The sequence below is a fragment of the Chenopodium quinoa genome, unplaced genomic scaffold (assembly GCF_001683475.1).
Source record: "Chenopodium quinoa cultivar QQ74 unplaced genomic scaffold, ASM168347v1, whole genome shotgun sequence".
Lineage (NCBI taxonomy): Eukaryota > Viridiplantae > Streptophyta > Magnoliopsida > Caryophyllales > Amaranthaceae > Chenopodium > Chenopodium quinoa.
Genome location: NW_018743712.1, coordinates 110,795 through 127,250, shown reverse-complemented (window position 1 = coordinate 127,250; position 16,456 = coordinate 110,795). Strand labels below are relative to the sequence as shown.

General features: G+C 30.5%; 1 protein-coding gene across 6 annotated transcripts; it reads right to left on the bottom strand.

The window, feature by feature from the left end:
* Positions 1–6,801: 6,801 nt before the first annotated feature.
* LOC110684539 lies at positions 6,802–16,367 on the bottom strand. 6 transcript variants are annotated; one of them, XM_021860984.1, is made up of 8 exons: positions 16,144–16,367; positions 15,536–15,597; positions 15,347–15,411; positions 15,153–15,255; positions 13,754–14,154; positions 8,701–9,037; positions 7,178–7,255; positions 6,802–7,002 (listed from the first exon to the last, which is right to left on the bottom strand). In XM_021860984.1, exons 5-8 carry the CDS (start codon positions 14,143–14,145, stop codon positions 6,949–6,951), a joined length of 861 nt encoding a protein of 286 aa, XP_021716676.1. In that variant the 5' UTR covers positions 14,146–14,154; positions 15,153–15,255; positions 15,347–15,411; positions 15,536–15,597; positions 16,144–16,367; the 3' UTR covers positions 6,802–6,948. The 6 variants fall into 6 exon arrangements, with proteins under 6 accessions (XP_021716676.1, XP_021716675.1, XP_021716677.1 ...); XM_021860983.1 differs by lacking the exon at positions 16,144–16,367 and adding an exon at positions 15,850–16,130; XM_021860985.1 differs by lacking the exon at positions 16,144–16,367 and adding an exon at positions 15,850–16,130 and having other exon boundaries at positions 15,536–15,575.
* Between the last annotated feature and the right edge of the window lie 89 nt (positions 16,368–16,456).

Sequence of the window (16,456 nt, the reverse complement as noted above, 5' to 3'; positions counted from 1 at the left end):
TTGTTTAATTTTTTTCATGCAACTGCAGAATATGATAGAAAACAGAGTAAAATTGCAGTCATTTTTCCAATTAAATGAGTTGCTTCAATGAAATTATTGATCATTTAACTCTAATTATTGGTGGAAAGCAATCAATTTTCTGCAAATAATTGAGCGTAATTAATGTATGAAAAGTAAGCTTGTTTTGAAAAAGCATAATTGCTTTTCCAAATTTGTTCTGTATAATCTTGATCAATTAGGAATAAAATCCGCATATTTTGATACTTTAACTTTGTTAGTTTTGAATTTCGTCATACACTAGGCAAGATATTTACCCTACATAAATTCAGTTGGAGAGCTCAAAATGTTAAGCCTATCATTTTTGGTCACTTGGTCATATGAACGAAAATTGACCGTAACGTGTATATAACTATACGAGAGCTCGAAATGAATGAAAATTAACCATTGTGTATATGATTGACCCGAGTGTATAATGTTCATTCTATTATCGAATTTGGAAATATCTTGTTATTGATGGAGTTTGTATGAGCTCGAAATGAACGAAGCTGACCATAAGGTCCATAATGTACGTGTATGTGGTAGACCCGAGTGTAAATTGGTCATTTTTTTATCAAATTGATAAATATCTTGTTATTGATGGAGTATGTATGAGACTAACCTTGAGATAATCAACCAATTACATTGAAATTATATTTGTTAATCCCATCAAATCACACCATATGCTTGGTATGAACAACCATACCAAAATCAAATAAATAATCATACAAAATTCTATTTAAAACTTTAAATTTATGATTCATATGTTGCCTCTTGATTGGAGTGTGGCCCTCAATTAACATTAATTCCGAAAAAGCCCTTGGTGGAAACCACAATGTCTTGCTTAAGCTCGAAGAATATGTGCTCCTAAGTTAATAAAATGTGGACTTGAAAGTAGAATTGAAAGTAGCTTTATGATTTTTGGGTGATTTTGCTGATAATAAAGGACAAAAGGAGTTGCATGCAAATAAGGCTTTTTTTGAACCATAGGTAGTTGCAAAAAGAAGAGGTGCCTACTTTTATATCCTCATTATGCTTCATGAATGTAATCAAAATTGATGTCACATAATTTGGGGACTTTTGAGCCATAAATTGTGGTGTAGATTCTAGATTTGCTTGGTTCTTATAAACATAAGTAGAAGGAATGTAGAAAATGGGACACACCTTGTCAAAAAAAAAAAAAAAAAAAAAAGGACACACGCCATATTAAATTCGCAAAGGAATCGTCTTATACTAATACTTCTTAATGTTCTATTTGTTGTAATTTAATTTTGTTGAACTTATGCGTTACAAGTATATCAAAAAACTTTTTATTTGAACTTGTTAGTGTTAAGAATGTGTTATGTTATTAGAACTTATCAAGTTAAGTTTATGATAATAAGTTCTGATAAAGGTTGATAAAAGAAATTTAATTCAATTTGCAACATAACTAAAATAAATTTTATAAAATTCAGATAAGTTTTAATAAATTCTACTAAATTAAGATAAGATTGATATAAATTTATATAAGTTCATCAGATAAATGACAAGGGTAAATAAAACATACATATAAGTTAAACGGAATAGAGTCTAACTTGTTATAAGGTTGGAATATTTTTTATTTTTTTTTAATTAAAAAAAAAATTATTTTTCTCAACCAAATAAGTCCCAAAACTACACCTAGTATTTATTAAGTTCTAAGTTGCTAGATTGTTTCATTAGAGCTGCCACAGCGCTGAAATATTTGGATGAAATTTGGTCCAAAATAAAATAAAATAAAATAAAATAAAATAAAATAAAATAAATTAAAGTCAAATATAGGGGAAAAAAAAAAGAAAAAAAAAAACTACAAAATTTTTCTGTGATACTTTGTACGGAGTACTTCGTATTAAGCAAGTAAATATTAAGCATGTGATGATCAATAAGATCTACACATTATAGTTATATACATCATTTTTATATGAAAATTGTTAGGCTAGCTTTAAGCCTTATGAATTTAAGATAAAAATAATTATAAAAAAACATAATATCAAATTACACACTGCGTTAAATATCGCAAATACTTCTTCCGTTTTTAAATACTTGCTCCACTTTTTATTTCCGGCCGTTTTTAAATACTTGCTCCATTTCTTTAATTGAAAAGCGTTTACAATATTTATATTCTCTTTCCTCCAATTCTCTCAACTACTTTTGCTTTACAATTTTTTATTCTTCCACCTACCCCACTACTTTCACATTTTTTTAGTTTCTCCAATTTCTCCTAAAATTCCGCGCATAGAGATTTAAAGCAAGTATTTAAAATTGGAGGGAATATCAAGTAAGAATGTAAGATACGAACTATGTCGAAGTTACATTGATTCGTTCCATAATAGTAAGATTACTAAGATATCTTGGTATTTACGGTTTGATCTCATTTCTTATGCTACTAGCCCACAAATCCCAATTGACCCTTGCAAGTTGCAACTTGCAAACAAGTAATCTGTGTGACCGTGTATGTAGACTCTCTTTTCTTGTATTAACTTGCATTAGACTTTGGACTATGTACATTTAACATACGAACATCTATTAAAATAAAGTTGCATTTGGTCAATTAACCACATCAGCGGCACTTTAAGCGTGAGAATTCTCCAACTCTTTTCCCTCACTTTTAAGAGACACTGTCTATTGATCCAGGATAGATTGACTTGTGTAAGGTTTCAATTTGATAGGCTGATAAGAGGCCTTTTTCACACGATCCTATTTGATTGCTGATTGATGGGTTCGAAAAGAATGACGTTCTCATCAAGGGAGAGAAGAAAATAAACTTAAAAGTATTCGTGTAAGAGGAGTGATCAATTGCACACATTATTCATTATTTGCGTCCAGTACAGTGAGATTGTGAGAGTTCACAATTTTTTTAATTAGTATGCCGTAGTACGTTATTTTCATAATTAACGTACAATAGTGTGAGAATTATTGTGAGAGTTTACAATTTAATTTTTTATATGAGAAATAGATTTTTTTTGTGACTATGTTGATCATGGTGAAAATTGATGATTTTAATGAAGAGGAAGAACGTGGCATGATCAAGTATTCAAGAAGATTTTTTTTGTGATTTTCGGCGGATCGTTTGATGATTATATATTGCAATTTGATGATGACAACAAGATGCAGATTTTATTTTATTGTCCAAATCGAACGTTGGAGATCTACACCTCCGACTTGAGGGAGGGTATTAAGATAGGAATGTATATTGTGATATGATATTATGAGAATAATATCATATGAGATATTATTGTGAAAAGATATATGTGAGATATTGTATATAGATTTAGGAAGTTAAGATAATTAGGAATATTATGATTTGATATTCCTATTGTCTATGATGTGGCCGAATATTATGAATGGGAAAAATACAATAAGAAAATATAGAGAAATAATATTTTCCCAAAATTTAACGTATCAAAATCTTTTACAATTTGCGGCTTTGTCCAAATAATGTAAATCCCTACGCTTCAAAGTTTAGTGCAACCGCTTTATATTTCATAGGCAAGATATTGTAAGAAATCAATCAAGAAATTTACTTTATTATCCTTAATCTTCTTTTGATAAAACATGGTTTGGTCAATAACTTGGATAAATACAACCACTTTCAAAATTTACTATCAATGAACCCTAATTTGCGAAGCTTATGGCTTACGATTTAAACCCCTTTAATCACATTTCTCGCTAATTATGATGTTTATTTGCTCTAAAAACTCAGTTTACATACTTTCGAAATGTGAAATGCAACGTCATTATCATGATCATATGATACTAAGAATAGTCTAAACAACCTTCACCAAATTAGTCACTTTCAGCAAAGAATTTGTCTTTAACTAATAAAAAACAAAAACGGTATTCAGAAGCAAAGCATTTAAATGTATAGTTGACAGTAGCCTACATTACATGTATAGCAATTACTTCTTGTGCAGGTTTATTCTTTCTCTGCAACCATGTAAACCAAAGCTAACGTGTTCACCATATTAACAACAATCACATACTAATTATATTATTAATTTCAGATGTTTAAAATTTTAAATAAGGATAAAGAATTTTCTAGTCTCCTCTCTTCTCTCTCTCTTGTTTTTTTTTTTATAAAAAAGCTATAACTCTCTTGAAAGTTAAAAAAAATACCCTACTTTTCTTTGTCAATGTAGGAGATAATTGTCTTTTGGGCTAGACTCGAGAATCCATATCCAACACAAATGCATGTTCTAATGTCCGACTTAGCTATTTAATGAAGTATCAAAGCATCTCACATACGTCTGAGTGTTAAGGATTTGACTTAAGTACTTAATGCGTGAAAAGAAAAAAGTCCAAGTAACATAGCTTTTGGCCGGTTGACTACTTTTTTTTTAAAAAAAAACAATAATAAAAAAAAAATAATATAAAAAAGAGAGAACTTTAAAAGTAGGGTTTAATACAAAGTACTAGATTTTTTTTAATCAAATAACAATAAGGCCCCGTTCACTTCACCTTATTTTTGCCGAACTGAAACTATTTTTACAGAACTGAAATTACAGAACCTGATTTTCTATTATATTTCTTCTTTAAGTTTACTGATTTTTCCTGAACTGAAATTATTTTTACTGAATATTATTTTTTTAAGGTGAAGTGAACAGGACCTAAGTGCTAAATATTTATTTCAACAAGTATTTACTCCATATTTAGGATATTGCTAATGAGTGTCATGAGAGTTAGATAAATTTTTTACATATTCCCTAAAAACGTACAGAGTATTAATTTTAAAATGCATGCTTAAAAGTTAAAACACATATTAATCAGTTTAATTAATTTATTTTAATTTAATACTTCCATTTTTAGTCATTTTAATTTGTATAGACTACAATTTTATAGTCATTTTAATTTGCCAAATATTTAAACTCACAAAGAACGTACTTGGGTAATTTGTATAGACTACAATTTTATAGAATGACACTCATTATTTAGGATTCATCTTAAGTTGATAACAAATAAGTACGTTGCTATTTCTTTAAAATTATAACAATTTATTTTTATGAAGTAACATTTACAAGTATTTGACATCATCAATTTTTGATTTTTTGTCTTAAGACAAGACTTTATTTTTTTTTATGCATTTATGTGGCTTGGTCTTAACAAAATCTCAAGTGGAGTTTTGAAAATTCAAGACTCAACTTAACACTTATACACTGTATTTTTACCTATGTACATATCAAAACACAGTATTTTGATTTAAAAAAAAAATTAATTTTTTTATTTTTAAAAAAATTTAATTATTTTACTTATATAATTATTTTGTAAACATACGTTTTTTTTTGAAACAAAGTGTATATATGCATCTAGCTGCAGCAAGACTCACTTGAAAAACTTGAAGAGCATCCATACCCATCCTTGGATTGTGGACCTTCATTTTACTGTATCCTTTATCAATAACATAAAACATGTTACTACACATAAACAATTTTAATGATATAAAAAAAAAAATTAGTTTTAAAAAGTCAAGTAAGCAACTTAGATGGATAACCAATGAAACAAGTGATATTATCTTAATTATGTATCTATCATAGTATATGTGCTCTTAACATTTTATGATATTAATCTTAATTAGATTTTTTATCTCAAAATTAAATTTTATAATTTCATGTAATTCCATTATAATTTATTTTTATGCATCATCTATATTGCATAATGTGAATTTTAATATTAAAGTATAATATGTTAAAAGAAAAAAAAATAATAAATATTTTAAAAAAATCTTAAATGAGTCTTAGGAATGAAGAGATAAATTTGGTTGAGTGTTAAGGTGTCTTAACATAAATTTAAATTTAAAAAAAATAATTAAATTTAAGCTTATAACTGATGTGGTTCTAAAAGATTAATAAGTTTGAGTTAACCAAATCAAAAAAGTTTGAGTCAACCACATAAAAAATAGTTAAATTTAAGCTTATAACTCCAAACTTAGCATTTAGAACCTAGCTCACTCTGGTCAAATCAAAAAATAATTAAATTTATGCTAATTTTTTTTTTTTTTTTTTTTTTTTTTTGAAAACTTAGCATTTAGACTGCGCTGATCTTGCTAAAGCACAAATTACTTGATATATTGAAAATATACATGGACATTAATTCAATTATCCAACAACAAATAATACCAATTTTTATAGTAAACATGTGATAAAAAAAAATGATAGAGTACTTGTTATAATACCTTAAATCCACCAATCTTTTTTTATTCTTCTCACTTTGACAACAACAAGAACAAAGATTCAAAACTTTTCTTTTGGCAAGTTAATTAAAAAGAAACACTTGCAAAACTACTTCATGTAACCGGTGGTTTTCTACACTCCATTTGCATCTCTCCTCCAGCCTTCTCTGTAAAAACTATACTCCATAATGCAAAAAACGGAGAAAGCATATATATACTCCATGATGCAAAAAGTCAAATTATCGTCATTTTAAAGAAATACGGAGTAGAAGAATTAATACACTAAAAAAAATCTTTCAAGGCAGGTAGGCCAGGTACTTGTTTTAAAGCTGGTTAACTCAAACTTTTTTGATTTGACCAGAGTGAGCTAGGTTCTTGTATAGAACTGAAGCATGCTTTATGAAGAGTGACATCTCCTACATGACTGTTTGAAGGCAAAATCATCACGATTTTGAATTTTTTAGAAATCTTATTTCATGATTTATGCATATGAAAGTGTAAAATGGCCATGATATGGTGTCAACTACGTTAGATAACGATGGAGTAAAGGATTAGAGGGGATAGTAAGAAGGCAAAACAAGTATCAGAAAACAAAAATCTATTTTCTTCGTCATTGCTTTCATGGGATGAAAAAGTGATAATTTACATAAATTTCCTTCCTTTTCCATCAATATGATGACGCTACCATAACTTATACTTAGTATGAAAGAACAACCCTACCACAACTATTAATCAGAGTCCGACTCCATGTAGTTACCCATTGCCTTCAATCCTCTCGGCCTCTGCAATACATAACAAGAACATTAGACTCCAAAACGAAATAATCTAAACATTCACAGTAAGCGTTAATACAATTTTCATGGCAGTAGGGTGGCTTTCATCTTTTTAGAAAGCCATCTTAGTTTCTTAGTTATGAAGTGTTAAATTGAATATGGTTTAAAGTATAGCCTGAATTACCTTCTTTGTAATCTTTTTCTCTCGCACCTCATAGCGCTCCAAAGTTAGATCGCACAACCAACCTCCAGGGCTCACTAACTGCACATATATTACAGTTGAATTTAAACAAACCATATACAACTTCACATGCAGGAAACAAATAAGCTACTCCGTAATAAATAGATAGTTGGATTCTTAGCCTCAAAGGAGAATAAAAAGGGAAAACAATAACTTGAATGCATGAGCACCATACAAGTAAAGGGAGTTGTTCATACTTTTGCTAATTTAATTGAGAGAAATCATCTTATTTCAAAATATTCCTTGTATCTATAACTTTAAGCAGCACTAGCTAGCGTGGCAATACTGGGAAACTGGTTAGACAGAGAATGAAGCACACCCAAATTAAGATCATCATTCTGAGCCAAAAGCTCATAGGTGCTTTGTTATTACGAGCTGGACCAAGTAGTCACCATGTAGGTTGCATCATATTGATATGTATTTAACCGAAAAACTTCCCTGGAATCGAGTTGTATAAATGGCACTATTTGCTGTAGGCTAGAATATTGTTTTGGAACTGTCAAGGACTATGTCTAAATTTTGCTTTAGATCATATAACGCTATGACAAATTGGAGCACATACACCTAACACCTTGATTAGTTACTTATAACCAAGTCACCCAAAATTTAATAGCTGATGGTCCAATGCCTAATTTATTTGGGTGGCCCAGAGTACAGTAATTTCAACTTCAGTTTGCATTTACAGGCAACATTGTAGTATAGATGGATGATGTGCGCAAAATAAATGACAGCTCAATTTAAAATAAGCACCATTTCTGTTTTTCCCAGACAACTTTTGCTTATAAAAACCCAATTCAAGAACCAGAATATTCTTTAAAACCGTAAAATGTCACTCTTTATTTATTTTTCAAATTGCCCAGTTCAAGTCTGTTTTTAGAAGCTCATACTTCATACATGTGCTTTTCTGAAATATTACATGACTTACTATTTGTGTAAGTCAACATTTAAGGAAACCTTTCATCTTTAAATAACTAGTCGGCTTGTCCCCAGATAATAGACCACATTTCCGTGTATATGCGGTCTCTCAAAATTAATGTCACATACTCACATTAGCAAGTTTTCAAACTTTTCCTTAATTACTCTTAATCACTCTAATTATTAAGAGGTTATAATAATTTGATCAATAGTGTACTTGCATATAAGCACTAATATATGTTTCCTAAAATGGTACAAGTATGCAAATTTAAAACAAAATGACACGACGGGGTTATTTACGTTAAATTTTTTTTTTTTTTGGTGTTTAGAGAGCCAAAGCCGAATATTTTTTTTAGTCTTCTTATATGCGACCTTTTTTTTCGTAATTAAAAACGCAAACATTTTTTTTAATAAATATAAAACATGGCCTATTATTTAAGAACTGAAAAAAATAATAAAACAAATTAATTTTTTTTAATTTTATTTTTTGTAAAATAAAAACAAAATGAAGTAGGGGAGAGAAAGAGAGGAAAGCGGAAGAGAAGGCTTACATTGAGGGTACGTTGAACAAACTTAGCACGCTTTTTGGGTCTTTGAGGTAACTTAGAACCTTTGATTGCCATAAAATCCTCTTCTTTTTCTTTATTAGTAAGAGCGATCATAAATTTAGGTGGCCAAACGACGTCGCTTCCACCGCCCGAAGACGACCCACCACCTTTGGTCTCAGACGACGCCGTTTTACCTCCACCATTCATCACCAAATTTTCCTGCTGCTGATGATGATGGTGGGACCCACCTTTCTTTTCTCTCTCCGGTGAACCCAAACCTCTCATCCCTCCTCCTCCATTACTATGCTGCCCCTTCATTGCTGATCCAACTTCTGAATTCCTACACAATATTCATAAAAAAATAATAAAATTAATTAAATAAAATAACCATATAATAACATTTATATCATAAAAGTTACCATTTTTATGTGACAATATTAATGTGAAATTACAAAATTAACCTTGGAAGGTTGTTAAAAAAAGTGGGTTAGTTTAGGTTAATGTAAAGGGTTAAATGGTCTTTTGAATGAAGAAAAACAAAAGAGGAGAGAGAAAGAGAAAATAATGGGGTTAGGCGAAAGGGGTTACCTTTGCTGAAAACGTAGAGAAAACTGAGACAAGTGTGATTCGATAATATTAATAAATGAAAAATTTTAGGCAGCAAAAAAAAAATAAAAATAACGATGCGATTTCCGATTGTGTTTTGGACCGTCGGATTACGGTGTGATTTTTATGTTTTTTTTATTGCCTAAAGAAAAAGTACGTGTCCATGTGTGAGTTTGCTGGTGGTTGTACTAATCAAACGGTATACAATGTCTATGGTCCACGTGGCAGGACATTTTACTCTTTTTTTTTGGGTCAATGTATCAAATTAATACAAAGTGTTAAATAGACAAGGGAGTATAATCGACATCAAAATCGGGAATTTTTTTTGACAAAATCGGAAATTTAGATAAGTGTTTCTATATAAAATTAAGGATAAGAAAATACTAAATCTACTAATTACAGTTTCGAGTTTATTAACGTCGAACATTTGGTTAAAACTTCCAAACTTTGTATCATTTTGGAAAATAAAGAGTTACATAATACGCGGTTAAGGGTAAAATCTAATTAGTTTGTACATGGAAACATATTATCATTATTCAAAGGTTCAATCCATAAATTCTAAAGATTCAATTTCATGAAAGAAATGGAAAGTTCAGGCAATTATTTGTGACAGTCAAGCAAACTCACACAAGATTGTTTTACATGATTGACAGACCATAAAATATCTTAAAGGCAGGTAGTAAAAGATCAAACGAATTATATCAAATTGAATGGATATCCTAAGTGATCCTCCCAAAAAAGAAATATATGTGTCATTCATATGGAAAAAATCATTCAAGATTATGAATATTTGATTTCATGTCCAAAAAGTACAATCTGTTCTAGTCAAACTTATTTTCATATATTTTAAGTCAAATTCACTTAAGTATAGATAAGGTAAGTTCAAGAAAAAATATATTGGATAAAGTTTACCCAAGTTCAAATTATTTTTTTTTTTTACCTAAGTAAAATATTTTTTTTTTTGGAAACCACAGTTAAAATAATTTTAATAAAGTCTAATTTATTAACTAATACTTAAACAAAACATGCTGACATCATCTTTCTCTAAATTGTACACATGTCGCTTTCTCATAAAAAAATTTCCCGCCTAAATGCTTTAATGACATCATCTTTATTTTTTATTTTTTTTTAAAGCTAAACTACTCTATTTTTTTTTAATTTGAAAACTATTTATGAATTTTGAACTAAAAAATCAAATGAATGCTTCTACAAACTACTATACAAATTGTTAATGGTTGAAAGCTAAAATAATAATTTTGATGACATTAATGCTAATTATATTTTTTGAAGCATTAGTGCTAATTATATACTATGTATTTTTTTCTTCAAATTTCATTAATATGCATTCCTTAAATAATTTTCTTTTGACTATTTCAATTATTAATTGTAAATAATGTGCTTTATATATATCCTTAAATGTAAATTATTTTTAACAACCTAGTAAACTCATATAATAATTCATATAAGAAAAGATAAATTCAAATAAGTGAAAATTAAGTGTATATCTATCATATCATAAATCATGGTTACATATCATCATGGCATATCAAATAACGAAACTAGTCATAAGCACAATAAAAATAAAGTTCAAAATAGTCATATCATGCGCATGACAAGATTGTTATACAATATTCCATATCAAACACAATACAATTACCAGAAAACTCAAAAAACAATTAAATTTCTGTTAGCTAAGCCTAAAAGGGCGTGAAATTACCAAGCAAGGATAACATGATATTTTTGCTCCATTTTAAGCTTTAATTAACTAACTACAAGTACTATAATAAAATTAAGAGAGTACAAAAGGCCACAATAATTCACTAATTCTGCCCTTTGTGGGCCCAACATAGGAACCAAATGCTACACTAGGAGCGTAAAGATGCCGACAGAAAATGGCCATTCATATAAAGATTAAAGAAGGAAGAAAAAGTTTGAAAAGTCTATAAACATGTGCTTCGTCAACCCCAAGATTAATCCACAGTTAGTATGTTGGTACAATGGTACATTCAACATAGCCACGGCCACGGACATTAAAATGTTACTACTCCTATATCATTCAGTTTAGTTACTCCGGAATCCAGATCAGTTGCATCACATTAAAGTTCTACTCCGTACTATTTACGTGACAATTAATTTCAGATGAAAAAAATAAATGAGGTTACAGAGACTGAGAGATACAGAGTTTTAAAGTCGATGTAATAATAGAACAGAGGAATTGGCATTTATCATGTTTCTTCATTCAGGAAGGATAGGTGTTTGATATTAGGACCAAAAAATTCAACATGGCCTATCGTTTAAACTAATCCTATATGAGCTATCCTCAATTCATCTAGATTGAGAGAGGGAACGCCAACCCAAATAACAAGTCTTCATCTTCCACAATGGTTTCCTTCACACTCGTCATACTATTTAGCAAAATTAAGGAACTGATCGAAGGGTGGCAAAGTATGATCATCATCAATCAAATTGCTCTAAATGCAACGGTTGGGAAAAATCTGTTCAGATACATTTCAGTAACTACTCCGTATTGAAACCAGAATAACTGGGACACTCAATAGTGATGGTAAGTTTAGATATATATATGGGAAACAACCTTAGGCCTTCCAAGTCCCAACTACGAGAGATGAGATAGGAGAATGAATACTAAGAAACCACCAAACAATTGAGCACTGAGGAGCACAGAGCCTACTGGACACGAAAAAACACAATGCTTCAAGTTCTTGGCAGCACAAATATTATTGGTATATCACAATTACCCCCATACTTCAATATCTACTTCTACATACTAAAGATCCAATAAGACCTGTCTATACCCAAAGTGACTCAAACAAAATTCAATCCGCATGGACACAACCCTAGCATGAGCCAAACCTCGTAAAACATAACTGAACCATCAGATTTTTCCATTTTTGAGAGTCTCCATAATTATCTATATAACTAACAAAAAAAAAAATCGTATTTAATCACTTAATTTATTACTCTAAATAATAAACACTCCCCAAAGACGCCAACAAATATTTAGTTAGGAAAATTCCATATCTACCCAGTGGGTAGATTACCCATTAGAAATATAATCAAAAGTGAATTATTTATAGTACATATTCTATTTCTAGTGGATAATTTACCTAGTGGGTAGATATAACATTCTCCATCAAAACAAAAGATTTTAATTAACACTGGGTTATACTCCACTAATTTTGCAAACGAATTGAGAGATAAATTTTCAAGGTACATTCATAACTTTTTTGCATCCCTATACTTTGGAATATTAAGTCAAATACATCCAAAATATTGCCGAAAGGACACCAAAAAGTTATATAACACTTAAAACTTTTCTCCTTTTAAGTTTACAAAATTTTGAAACCTAAATCACTATAATCATTTAGTTACAACCAACTATACGTTGCATTGTACACCACAAAGAATATTCAAGACATGAGCACGCCTCGTGGGTACATAGTGCCTCGTGGGTGCATCATATAACTCTTGTATTGTAAAGCATACTTTACCGTAAATTGGCTGCTGGGCGCTAAGGACTAAACACAATACCCACAACTTCTGTACGAGAGATCACCCACCAAATCTAAAAGTTAAAAAGAACTGTAAGAGAAAGAAACCCTCAAAATCCAGAGTATTTTGGCAAAAAAATGTACTTGGAAAACTTTCGTTCCTCCCAAAATAGCACCTTTGCAAAGCAATGCTCTTACCGCTTATAGAGCATTGCAAGCTAAAAAGATAAGATTACTTCTTTGTTGTATAATGGTATCCACTTGAGAAAAACCAAATGAAATCTATATGTCTATATCATGGCTTCTTCCTTGAGGTAAGCCAAAGTAGACAAGAAATGCTTGCGTGTAATGTACTTGTTATCATTCATTTATGATACTATCCAACAAACTCTAGATACAGAAAAACTTAAAAAGAATGATAAAGGAGAAGTCTGAAAAGATGGGTGAGATGTAAAGCCAAATTCATATAAATTGACCCAATAAAAGATACAAGCACCAACTTAGGCATCTTCTCTGCAAGCCGACATGGCGACATCATAAATTTGAATTTCCACCAAAATCTATTCACCCCATTTTAAAATAATCTAAAAAGTTTAATCTATCATCACAAACCACTAGATGTCCTTAAGAAGTCATCCTCAACAAGAACCACATTCGATGGCGTTCGAGGTGGTTTATTCTCAACAAGCCAATTTTTCCACAGTCCTCACATCAAGCCACCTTTGGTTCACAATTCACAAAATAGGCTCAACTTGGGATGAATTGGCAAACAACAATCCAATTATGTTTATATATGTAAACAGTCATTATTCTCAACAACTATATACACACACAAAAGAGCAGATACACCAAAATTTATGACAATTAGCTCATTCAAGAATACACAATAAAACCATGATCAAGAATTGAGCAAAAATTAAGCAGTTCAGAAAAAATTATACCTGAGAATTCGCGAAGGAGGCCGAGCTGGAGATGCAGGCCGTTGCCGGAGATTAAAATGCCCATTTGCAGGATGATTACCACTACCAATTGTATTATTATTATCTTTATTATTATTATCGGATCTAACTACCCGCCGGTCCACCCGGACAGTTGTCCGGGTGGTGACCGGGGCGGAGTCATTTTTAACCTGGATCTTCATACACCGGAGACGCTTCCGGCTACCCCACCGCAACACGAAATCCGCCGATTGGGGAGGCCTAATGAATCCCTCCCCAATTATGTGCTTCTCCCTAAGACTACTAGTTGAGGTAGTAGTATTATTGTTGTGGGGATGATGATGATGCTGTTGTTGCAGCTGGTGATGATGATTCTTTACCACTTCCTTTTCCATCTACTACACCTGTCCCCATCAAAGAACAAATAGTATATATAGATATAATATAGAATACAGTCAGAAATTAAGCATTATTGACTAGAGTTAATTCAAACATTATTTGGTTTAGGTTAACTTGGGTTAGTTGGGTACGATTTTTAAAACAAAGTTTTAAAAAATAAATAAGATTCTGGAAGTGGAGGAGGGATGGGATTAAGCTGCCTTTATTACTTTATAACATCATCTCATATTTCATACACTAAAATACATTCAACTTCAAACCCATACTCATCATTGACAATTTTTTAAAGAAAAACAAAATTCATTTCTAGCTCCTTCATAACCAAAAATAAAATATTAAAAATTAAATCAAAGAAATACACCTAAAACTCAGAGCAACATTAATGGCGGAAAATAAATTAATGAAGATCAATTTCCCAAAAATATATCAAAATTATCAAAAAAATTAAAACAAAAAAAGCGGCCTACTCTATTAGCCAACAATTGTGCAAATTCGGGATCCAAAATTTTGTTTCGATAAATATTCATTTTTTTAGTAACTCATTTAGAAACTGAACCCAGATAGAACAGAGAAGAAGTTTTTTTTTTAAGGAAATTATACAAAATTAAATGAAAATATAAATCGAGAAGTTTGGCGCAAAAAAATTAAATTAAGAAGAAAAACAAGTTAGAAATTGGTGTTGAATAGCTGGAAAAGAGAAAACCACTCAAACAGGAGAAAACCGCCGTTTAACAACTTCTGAATTACATTGCGATAGAAAAGATGAAGAATTCTGGTAAATTATACCACTCAAAAGACAGAAATTCTGCAGAAAACCACTCAAAAGAGGAAAAATCTGCAGAAAACCGCCGTTATAAAATACTTTCAGAAATACATTTGACGTTATGAAATTAAGAAGAAAATAGAAAGAAAAAAACTGATCGATTAAATTCAGCAAAAAAAAAAAAAAAAAAAAATTGCTGAAAGTGATAAAATTACAAAGAAGATAGAGACATTGTTTCACCTGAAGATTAAACTTGCGATTTTTTGGAAATGGAAAATTAAATCTCAGCTTCAATGTTTGGATTCTAAAAATAGGAGGAAAATGTAGAAGATTCTTCAATGCACTGCAAAATTGAAGATAAACCTTTAGATTGAGCTGATTTCAACAAATATGGCGGAAAATCAAATTGAAGCGACGACTTCGAAGATCGGTACCAGTAATTGCAGTTTCTCTCTCTTCTTTGTTATTGATTCTTCTGTACTATTGAGCTTTCAAATCGCTGCAACACAAATTTGTTGAGCACAATACCAGGTTAATAATCAAAATTGGTGAAGAATCAAACAAAAATGGAGCAAAAATCAGTGTTTTTCTAGAAAATTTTCTCACTCTTCGCAACAATTTACCTGTTTTTCTCTTTGAATTCAACCGCAGAACTGAAGAAATCTATCGATTTCCAGAAAAGTAGCTGTAAAACAGAAGAAATTTAAACAAAAATAGTCTATTTTTTACCAGAAATGCGATAAATTTGTTAGCCAAAATTTGATCAACAACAAGTTTTAATTCATTCAATTGTTCAATAGTCCAATTCTATATCAAAATTTTCAACCTGGATGAAATTTCTATCATGAAACTTCACACATTTTAATCAATTTTACCACAAATTTCCGAATTTAAATGATTAATTTCCGAATCCCGCCATTGAAACAAAACCACAAACCTTTAAAAATCCAGCACCAAAATCCAGAAACAAAATAAAGCTCATTCAAGATCGTCAACTACAGAGAAAAACTACACTCATAATTCATCAATACTCTGTTTTTCATTGCATTTTCTTCAGGAATTATCAACAAAATTGTAAGATTGTAAATATTTGAAGAATTGAAGAAGATGAAAGTGCATATGAAAGAGGTAAGAGAGAGAAAGTAGAGAGAGAAAGCTTGAATGATACAAACAGAGAGACGAATGAAAAGAAATGTTCTCTCTCTACTTAAACTGCTCATTTTATACCCACCCGTTTCTTTCTTCAACTCCCATCTTAAAATCACAGCCGTTGATTTTCAATCCAACGGTTCATACATCGTCTTCCCCGAAAACTGTGACGATTTTTTATTATCGTTTTATATTTAAGCGGGTTATTATTTAACGCCGTTTGTAGATCTAACGGAATCTTGAGCATCCCCGTTTTTTAATTTTTTATTTTTAATTTGGAGTATTTTAAAATGGTATTTCTCGTTCACCGAAGCAAAGGAATGGCATTGAGTGGGAATTTAAAACCAAAGGAGTTGGGTTAGTTGAAGGGTTGGTTAAATGTTAACCATGGTTAG

Coding starts and splice junctions, on each gene's coding strand:
- LOC110684539 (XM_021860984.1), bottom strand. CDS start 14,145: ATGGAAAAGGAAGTGGTAAAGAATCATCATCACCAGCTGCAACAACAG. Junction 9,038..13,753: donor CCTCCTTCGCGAATTCTCAG/GTATAATTTTTT, acceptor AATATTGTGTAG/GAATTCAGAAGTTGGATCAG. Junction 7,256..8,700: donor TTGTTCAACGTACCCTCAAT/GTAAGCCTTCTC, acceptor ATATATGTGCAG/TTAGTGAGCCCTGGAGGTTG.